This window comes from Rhea pennata, chromosome 2, assembly GCF_028389875.1.
Source record: "Rhea pennata isolate bPtePen1 chromosome 2, bPtePen1.pri, whole genome shotgun sequence".
Lineage (NCBI taxonomy): Eukaryota > Metazoa > Chordata > Aves > Rheiformes > Rheidae > Rhea > Rhea pennata.
This window is the reverse complement of record NC_084664.1, coordinates 25,176,741-25,186,586: the sequence shown is the minus strand read 5'-3', so window position 1 is coordinate 25,186,586 and position 9,846 is coordinate 25,176,741. Positions and strand designations below refer to the sequence as shown.

Genomic DNA, 9,846 nt, shown 5'->3' with positions numbered 1-9,846 from the left:
ATAGGGCTGAACCAGATCCTGGCCTGCATTCATGTCACGATTAAGGGAAATCACTCATTTCCTTTTTAAGGAATTTTTTTTTTTTTTTTTTAAGACTAGCTTATAGCAAAAAAAAGGGGGGGGAAACGATAAATAAGAGTTAAGAGTTTCAGAAGGTGACTGAGATTCTTTTAAGCAGTAGAAATGTAGTATTATGGAATTAAAAATGCAGCATAATATATATCTAAGCCTGTTAATGCATCTAAAACATTCTGACAAGTCTGGTGATCAATGCCAAAACAGGCAAGTCTTCCATATTCTGATCATTACTGTTTTCAACAAAATGAGTTGAAACAAACTACAGCTGTATGAGAACAGGATTTATTAAAAATACATTTTCCATTTTACATAAAAAGAACTCACGTTAAACACAACTGAAAAAGCGGTCAGGAATTACTTGAAAAAAAATACAGACTTTGATAATCCCAGAGCACCCAACCTTTGGCTACATGAGCCGCAAATTAAAATCTTCCTGTGCTTTAGACCAACATGCCTGTACTGCATACAACAAAGTGCCAAGAAGTAGCAGCTGGTCAAAAGCAGGGGTGCTAACAGCTCCACAGCAGCTGTCCCCTGCCACAGATACATGCAAGGTGCAAGCTTTCTTCTCCCCAAATCCAGGGAGGGCTGCTACTTCCCCGGTCACAACTTAGCAGGAGAACTGCTGAAGTGGCACACAGCTCAAGTGTCACAGGTTGTCCTGTAAACAAGGACCAAAAGAGCACAGCATTTCCAGTTAGCTTTGCTTAGGATGTAGTTGCAACTCACATCAACAGCACTGTTGAAAGAAACTCAGCTGTGCTTTTATAAATTAAACATGATGCAACAGTCTTTTTGATAAAGATGACCTTAACTGAAACCTCCACTGGAATCTTAGATCTTCTGGATCTCTGAGCTTGTGGATCCCTACTCTTCATAACTCAGGCCCATCTCAGATTTTTGAAGAGACACTGTTTTCAAAGCAACACATTATCAGCTTAGGCAGCAGCATATACCAATTGAAAGTCTAGTGCATAAAAATCAAAGTCAGAATGCAAAAGAGCTGTCAGACACATCTGCTATTTAATCTATGCAGAACAAAACACTGGCTGCATTTATGCTCCACAGAAAATACTCTAAGTCAGTTTTCCAGACTGCTGAAGATGCTAAAGATTCAGCTCATTTTAAATGTATTGTATATATCATATGTATTTATCATCCCTCCAATGTGAGTGAAACACTAAGTTCAGGTTCCAACAGCACACAAAACAGTGCCCACAGAATAACATTTACTGGCCAGCTCATAACTTAATCAAGTCACACAGAATAGAAGACAGATTGGAAGGATGGTAATGTGAAATTATGAACTAATGGTCCCTTTGCTTTGACCTTATAAAGCATGCAGGGGCACAGAAAGCAAGAGCGGCAACAGTATCTATGGTTGAACAATTAACTGTAAAGCAAAGTTCAATTTGGAAGAAGAAAAAAAGTGGCCTTGCATAGCTTCATACATATCATGATTCCATACAAGTCATGAGCTGATTAAAAAGAAAGAAGATACTTCATCTAATATCATGCCTTGAAAACTTAAGGTGGTATTCAATCCATGTAGCTTTCAGGGTCCACCTCCTTAACTATTCTTTATCATCTACAAGATTAATTCCTCAGACTGATTTAATCAAGCATGCTACATCACCTTCTGGAAGGCTTATCTCTCTACTGACTATGCTAGGAACTTAGGAGAGATCAGCTTCCCCACTTAGCCCTCTGAAGCCTAAGGCCTGCCAGTTAGGACAAAGTGACTCCTCTTAACACACTATTATCATGCAGATTGCAACAGACCACGATTTTCCCTGTAGAACATTGTTGTTATTTGTAATGCACAGAAAAGGAAATGAACTGATTTTCAGAGCTTAGGATGAGCTTGCAGAGTTGCGAATTAAAAAACTGATTTTTAGTGAAGCAGATTTGTTCTAGGATTATTAAGATCTAAATATCCACCAAATTCCAGAATACCACTGATCAGAATAACCTTCCTTACTGGAATGATATCTTAACCACAGGATCTCAATTTGCCAAAATCTGAGCAAGTCCAAATATTTGCCTAAATTATAATAGTCTTCTGCTTCCTGTCATGATTTTCCAAATTTCCTAGCAACTTCAATGGATATATTGATTGACCTTGATCCTTAGGGGTGACCTGCTCTGCATTTTACGTGGAAAAATGCTTTAAAGACATCCCAGGTTGGGAATTTAGAACCTTTTCTGACCTTTGTAAGGCTATACTGTGAAGCTTAGATTAGGAACCTCACTTTACAGAAATAAGAATGAGAAATTTTCCCCAGTTGTGAGGTGGCAGCATGGCAGGTGAGGGAGATGGATTTTAAGTTAGCTCAGCTTGAAAGGTGTTGAAGAACAAGACTGAAAAGGTGAAGTTTTCATCAGTAATTAAATAGGCTACAGCATGAAAAGTCCAACAACATGCTGCCTTTAAAACTGCCCATAAGCATCAATTCTGAAAAAAAAAATTACACAGGTTCATTGTTAGTTGCATATACATGGGACATTCAGATTTAAAAATCTTTCTCCAGGGTTATAATCCTCCTCCCTGCGAAGCACTGTTACAGCTTTCATACAGTGCTGCAAAACACTGTTTCATAGTCTTTAGAATTCTTCATGCTTTTCCTAACCTATTTTGCAATGTGAACGACATCACTCTCCAGAACTGAATAATGCTTTAAAGCCTTCTCAGCCTACTTGAGGAAGGCCTTCAAATAAAATATTCAAGCTTTTAAGACTACTTGTATTTAAAAATTCTGCTTTTTAAAAAAATCACAAAATAGATCTATTGAACTTGACAACTTATTAAAAAAATAGAAAGAAAATTAATGGAAGAAAAGTTTCCAGCCTCCAATGATTCAGAAAATGCTAATTACAGTACAGAAGAACATTATTAGTTAAATCAATTTTATTTCTAAGTTTGATTGCGACTTTGAAATTAGAGGGTAATTTGACACTAATTCTACTGCAGAAGTTCATAAGCCAGGGGGCTTTTTGTGTGTACAGTGCAAAACAAAGAACACTGCTACAGAACTTACTTAATCTGCCAAATACCCTTTCCAAATACCACATCTTAAAATACATGTGTCTAAATAAAGGTTTTGTAACCCATTTCTTAATCTCCTTTCTGCTCTTTCTGCTGAGCTAAATGATCATATACTTTCCACTAGACTAGGTTATTTTCCTCATCTGTAACAAGAAACTCAGTAAACCCCCTACACCTAGCCCCAAAGGATTTGGGTAATGCATGGGTGCAAAGGTCTACATATGTAATTCCTATAATGGGATCAGAATCTAATAATAGCTTATCAAAGAGGTTCAAATCCACTTTGATCTCAATAAACAGAAAGAATAACAGATGTGCAAAACTACTTGCATGAAAGGATACTACTGTTAATGTACTGTCACAGCATTAGCAGCAATTTCGTCTCTAGTGAGCTTGAAGGGAAAAAAAAAAGTTGTTCAGGAAGGAACATACGAAAAATGCAAAGGAGTTAATGAAATTAGTTCTCCGTTGCCTTGCACCTTCAAGAATTTGACCTTAGAAAAGATTAAGTCCAGTGCAAGGCAGTAGAGAGAATCAAGCCTGCAATTTTCATGGTTTGAATAAGCACAAGAACTTGGCTTCCCAGACTTTGTATTCTTAAGATGCATGTGTCACAACAGGAATGTCGATTTCTATAGCAGAGAGGCGAGAGCGTGCAGAATATGGCTGGGAGGCATAGCTGTGCATGCTGGGGGCATGTGAATAGAGGGGCTGCCAGAAAGGGGAAGGTAAGCTTTTACATGCACAATACCACAGAAATAACATAATGGAAGTGAAAAACAGACCACCAGCACTGGCAATGGCAATAAATACAGAGATGTCAAAGCTAAAGACAGGCTCGTATTTTCTGTTCAGATAATTGTTATAAAAAATGACCCAGATCGACGGAGCGAGACAAATAGCACATGCGAGCAGGAACAAGAGGCCAGCCACGAGGTGGCAGCCTGCACTGTTTACAAGGCATTTTGCTAATTTGATGTTTGGCACGCTTGATACAAAGGCTGTGTTACACATACCAATCAAGCAGAGAAACAGAGCGGAGACAGCAGTTAACATACTCAGGGGGAGGGCAAACTGAAGAACACGTAAATCCAGCTGATCAACAGCTGTGTACCACTGTGGGTCATATATCACACAGTCTCTGCTCCCATCAAAGCGAGCACACTTAATCCAGAGTCCAGTGTAAACCGTCACATTCTTCTCATTCTTGTTGAACGTATACAGTCTCATTTGCCTCCAGTTTGGAAGCAGAACTGCAGCAAGAAGTCCAGCTACTGAGGCTGTTCCACTGAGGAAGGCCAGTACCGTTGCTGCATGAACATCCCGGCAGCCCATGCCTGCCCACGGAAGATGCTTTCTGCAATTAAAAATAATGATTTCAAAAAATCAGCAAGTCTTGGTTTACGGACATAGGTCTGATTACAGTCAGATTACAATTGTGCCACTTGAAAAAACTTGTGTGGCCTAGCGGGCAGGCAGTAACTATATGGCACCACCTTCTTCCACATTTATGTGGTAACACTCAGAAGTTGTCACTTTTATGAAACTTCAGGTTATTTCACAGACTGTTATCGTTGCTCAGCTGATAGGCTGCTAAATTTGCTCTGTTCAATTCAAACAAGGAACACTTTGTGCAATTCTCCACAACCTTTCAATTTGTGTCCCTGCACAGACTTTTACAGTCTGTGTGGAGAAAGAATATCATTGAGTCAGTGCAATTCAAGAAGTTCACCCCTTCTCAAAAGGCAGCTTCCAGCCAAGGTGCAGGGTGTGTGTTCAGTCCTACCATAATGCCATGTGAGTAAAGGGGAACAGCTTAGAACCAGCATCATTAGACTGGACAAGGCAGTTATCCATATTTTACATAGGCCCAGTTGTTGATGAAAGCTGCAACCTAGTGGAGAAGGCCCTGTCCAGTAATTTACTGTATATGATTTTTTTCAAAAAGTAATTGAAACTTCTTCCACACTTCTTCTGCCCTTTCAAAAGCAGTTGTTCAACCACACGAACAATTCCAGAAAGTAGATGGCTTTTCAGCTTCTACATTTTCCTCTTCAGAGGAAGTGTCAAATATCTCTTCCTTTTCAATATAACCTCTGTCTTTGTATCTAACACAGCTTCTTATCTGACCATAGAGGAAGTATGTGGAGAGATCTTGGGTAACAGTTTCAATGAGTCTTCTTAAAAAATGCATTCCCAAATGTGATTGGTTAATTTGTATTATCCCATCTCTAGGTACTTGAAAGACTTTACAAAGCCTAACACAGAAAAGGTACTGAATATCCACCCTGGAACATACTTGAAGCAGGGCACTAAAAATTACAAAATCAATAAAAAAAATTGATACTTTGAAATTTCAAACTGAAAGTCATTAGGACATAAATGCCTACTTAAATTTCTTCCTAATCGCTATCCTGCATTGTGCTTATTTTTCTAGTCACTAAACAATTCTTTAGACACCAGTAATAAAACAGACTGAAGTTCTATCACATGTTCATACAATTAAAAATAATTTTTTACAATAAGATTACATACATGGTTGCAACCAAAGAGGAAATCAAATCATACTCCCTACTACTCTTCTATACTTGCAAACATGAAATGCCCAGGGAAGGTCGCAGACGAGGAATGAAGAATTTCCATGTATATGGGAAACAGACTACAAGTATTATCAAGCTATATACCTGGCCAACATTTTACTGATTTACAGGCAAATAAATAATAATAATAATAAAAAAAATCAACTGACTTATTTCCTAAGAAACAAGGACTTTATTTTCCTTTTATGCAATTTTTCACAGTCAGACAGGATGTTATGGCTGCAACAGTATCTTGGTAACGTTCACCTGATGCTCATATTCTTTTAAATAACCACATCTGTAAGGAAATAATGACAATCACATTTATGCTGAAAATGCATGTTATTCATCAAAAGGGTATTATATTTGCACTAAAAATAGCTGAGCATGGGCAAGCTACTGTTCTCAAGGCAACAGCCTTTTTAGTTAGTGGGTCATTAGTAGGACATCCTCTGGAAGGGGTACCCAAGACTTACTTCCACTGTAATTCATTTAATATTATGCTTAACCTCAGCTTCAATAAGGTCAAAGCAACCAACTGGCAAGGAAATGAAATTACAGCTGATACACTTGAGGGGGTAAATCTAATACAGTATCAAATTTTGTTCTTCTTAGGCTTGATCCTTTTGCTCTTCCACAAAAAAGTTTCTCCTTGCCAGGAATTTGACTGGATATGACTTCCATGCAGACAGGACATACTCAGAGATAGAACTTCCCACCAGAAGAGGTGGAAATAAGCAAAACATTGCCAATTTTCAAAAATTGTTTCTACAGCTCCATTGCAGTAGTAGGAGATAAAAAAAATGGACAGAATAAACAATGGTGGGGAGGAAGTGATGTGAAGTCCACCCATACTCTAATGCTAGAGATTGAAAAGAAATGGGGTATTTCCTTTTCTTCTAGATTATCACAAAGTATACTTACGTCAAGGTCTACACAGCCAGAACTTGAGACAGCGTGGAAAAACTTGTATTGTTTCTATTCTTTCTCTGTTACTTAGACAAAAGCCTTCTGTGTATTGTTCACTCTATAGCTGCCAGGTATTTCAGGCCACCCTGTACACCTTGATTTTGCTGGCCATTCCTGGTAGATGCAGCAAGATGCCTCCCCCTTCTTTTTTTTTTTAATCAAGTATCCTTGGTATTTCTTGACTTCTTGTGGGTTAGGAAGGGAAAGTACAGAAGATAGCTCATTCTCCCACTAGAGGGTATCAAGGGAAAATAAAGTTGTAGGTATGCTACCTATGATATCCCATTTGCAAATACCATTAGCTTTATATCTGCAGTTATAGCTTCAGTTGCAGAATCCCGATTAAGGCAGTAACAAATAGTTTTTGTCATAAAGATTGGTCTGGTGTACTCACCAATGGTATGTTCAAACTGAGAGAAAACTTCCAGGAGAAGGAAAAATGTATTACTTGATCTAGGAAACAGAACAAGTAGAAGTCAGTATCTGATTTGTTTCATGCAATTCCAGCAACAATGTTTACATTGCAATTCAGAAATAAAGAACTCTACATGTTTCCAGTAGGTGAACTCTATCACCTTTCTACAGTTTCCTCTTTTATTTAAAAAGCAAAACTCGAACTACCTGCTCCTCAATTTCTTCTTTTTCCCCCAGGATTTTTCTCCAGAGCACTCTATATACTCATCTCTATCTTTGTGCAATAGACAAGAAAGGTACTTTTCCACAGGTATTCTGGGACACAGAGATGTTAACATCCTTGGTTTTACATTTCTAGCATCAAATTCCATATAAAGACATTACTCAGTTGGGAAAGACAGGGTAAAAGTTATAATTATGATTTTTATTGTCAGAGAACAAAACACAGACTCCAAAGCCAGTTACTTATTTGTGGTTCTCTATTCCTTCCTCATTTCTACCCACAGGTTTGGAGGAAAAGAAAAAAAGCAGAAAGTACTAGTTAGCCTACAAATGACTCCTTTTCAATAGTTGTACAACTTCTTCAGAGGAAGAAAAGGGATCCTCTTGTGGGTTCCCCCAACCATACATCACAGCTGGGCATCACTAAGTCCCAAGAACTGTGCAGGTCAAAGAGGTCTCTACCAGACAGTGTCAGACCTACAGGCATTTCATTATGTGACTGTAAAAGCCACTGCCTGAAGGTGGGCTAGCTGAAACATACTAATGCATACAAGAATATAGTGCTTATTCTAATTTACTTTTATCACAACCTGGAATATTGTAACATTAATATATGTATCTCCTGGGGTATAGCATTAGAGAAATTCTTCTAGCAAACGATCTAGGTAAGAGAGAGCTCTTACAACATATACTTATACAATCTAAATTTCTCACTGCGTGAGAGAATAAATTTCCAAGTCTATGGTCCTCCAGGATAAATGCTATTACCCTCAAGACACAGAAACACAGACATAACCACCCCAAGCATCCACTTGACTTCAACTGCCAGGTTAAACAACCAAGACTGCTATGAGGAGATGCTCCAATTTGGGCAAACTAACTACAGAGAGCTGCAAAAAACAGAGTCAGCATATCCAATTGCATTCAGAGGAAAAGCAACAGCCAGAATGGAATTAAACAGAAAAAACACATAATAGTGTACAGATGGGAGCTGCTATCTTTATTCAGTGACATTTCTGAGCAATTTTCAAGCATTCCATGACATTCAACAGCACCCTAAGCTAGTATAAACATCTATCTCCCCCTTTGGAAGTTCACACCCAAAAATACAGGCCACAACATTCAATAACAACCATAAACAGAGGATTAGCACTTGCAAACATTCCTGTCAGGAAGCAAACAGCGCCAAGCCCATGAGCCCCTCCCACCAAATGATGTAAACCTGTGGCCACCAGCTGTTATAATACACAGATACAGAACAAGTATAGAATATCCTACAATATCCGATTCAGAAAAATCTGCTTTCCTGCAGACAGGGAATTTTGCTTCTCTTTCTCTAGCTAACAGAGTTTAGGCCACTTTGTTTTACACTCTGTCACTGCTGGTGTTCAGAAACTAGAGACCTTGGCCACTTTCAAACTAGCCTCCAAGGGAAGAAGGCACACTTTAGCCAGGATAGGTATCTCACCTTAAATGTCAGGCTCGAGCCACTCTCTTACATCTGATCCACACTAATCAAAAGCCCTGCTTCAGGGATGGATTTTAGCGTAACTTCTATTTTAAAAATCCATGGTGCTGAAACAGGAGTTGGACCATGATGTAGGAATGACTGTCGTTCTACAAAGCCCTGCAGGATCAAAGTCACAGTAAGGGAATTTATAAGCAAGTGCACTCTAAAAATATTTTCAACAACATAATTATCAGTTAAATTAAATAAAGTTATGAGGAATTTTGGATAGCTGACCACAAGACATAAGGGACTAACAACACTGTCCTTTGTTTCAAGACGTCGGGAAGTAACTGATACAGAATAAGCGATGTCAGTCTATTTTCTCTAAAATCAATCACACGGCCTCGAGATCTACAAAAATCCTATTAAAAGTTAAATCCAGCTGCAAAGGATCAGAAATAGCATTGTAGCTAACGCATTAGCACAGCAGCTCCAAGAAAAACCGGTAACGCGACTAGTTGTTTAACAGACCGATTAGAAAGAAAATACATGACGCAGAGCTATAAAACCGACCCGGAAAACACATCGCCGCCGCCGCACCGCGGCACTTCCCCCTCCCCCGCGCCCAACGGCCGCAGGCGCGGCGCGAGCGCGCAGCCCCCAACGGCAGCGCCTCAGGGCGAGGCGGCCACGGGGCAGCGCCCGCCCGGAGCCGCCTGCACCGAGCCGGAGCCGCGCCGCAGCCCGCTCCCGCCACTCGCCTCGCCGTCAGGGTGCAGGCGCGCGCAGCCAGGGCGCCATCGCCGCGCCGCTCCGCGCCGCTCCCCCCGCTCCGCCTGCGGCTGCCGGCGCGGCCGCGGCGCTCTCAGCCTCTCGGGAGGCCGCGGCCTTCGCGGGGCGCGCGCAGGGTTCTGGGATTGTAGTCCGGCGCCCCCGCAGCGCCTGCGCATGCGCCTGCGCCGCGCGCGCGCTGCAGCTCCCAGCGGCCCTCGCTGGGGGCGCGGCGCTGCCGCTGCGAGCCGCGCTGGGCCCGGCGCCGGCGGCCTGGGGGCCCGCCAAGCCCCTCCCGCAGCCGCAGGCGCTGCCCC

At 40.8% G+C, this 9,846-nt stretch overlaps 1 protein-coding gene across 2 annotated transcripts; it reads right to left on the bottom strand.

Annotated features, from left to right (window-relative positions):
* Positions 1-344: 344 nt before the first annotated feature.
* On the bottom strand, positions 345-8,931 carry CLDN12 (claudin 12). 2 transcript variants are annotated; one of them, XM_062569089.1, is made up of 3 exons: positions 8,777-8,931; positions 7,067-7,125; positions 345-4,481 (listed from the first exon to the last, which is right to left on the bottom strand). In XM_062569089.1, exon 3 carries the CDS (start codon positions 4,457-4,459, stop codon positions 3,722-3,724), a length of 738 nt encoding a protein of 245 aa, XP_062425073.1. In that variant the 5' UTR covers positions 4,460-4,481; positions 7,067-7,125; positions 8,777-8,931; the 3' UTR covers positions 345-3,721. The 2 variants fall into 2 exon arrangements, 1 of the variants encoding a protein (XP_062425073.1); XR_009957566.1 differs by lacking the exon at positions 345-4,481 and adding an exon at positions 5,778-6,001.
* Between the last annotated feature and the right edge of the window lie 915 nt (positions 8,932-9,846).

What these genes read in the sequence shown, in the direction of transcription:
- CLDN12 (XM_062569089.1), bottom strand. Translation starts at nt 4,459, where the DNA reads ATGGGCTGCCGGGATGTTCATGCAGCAACGGTACTGGCCTTCCTCAGT.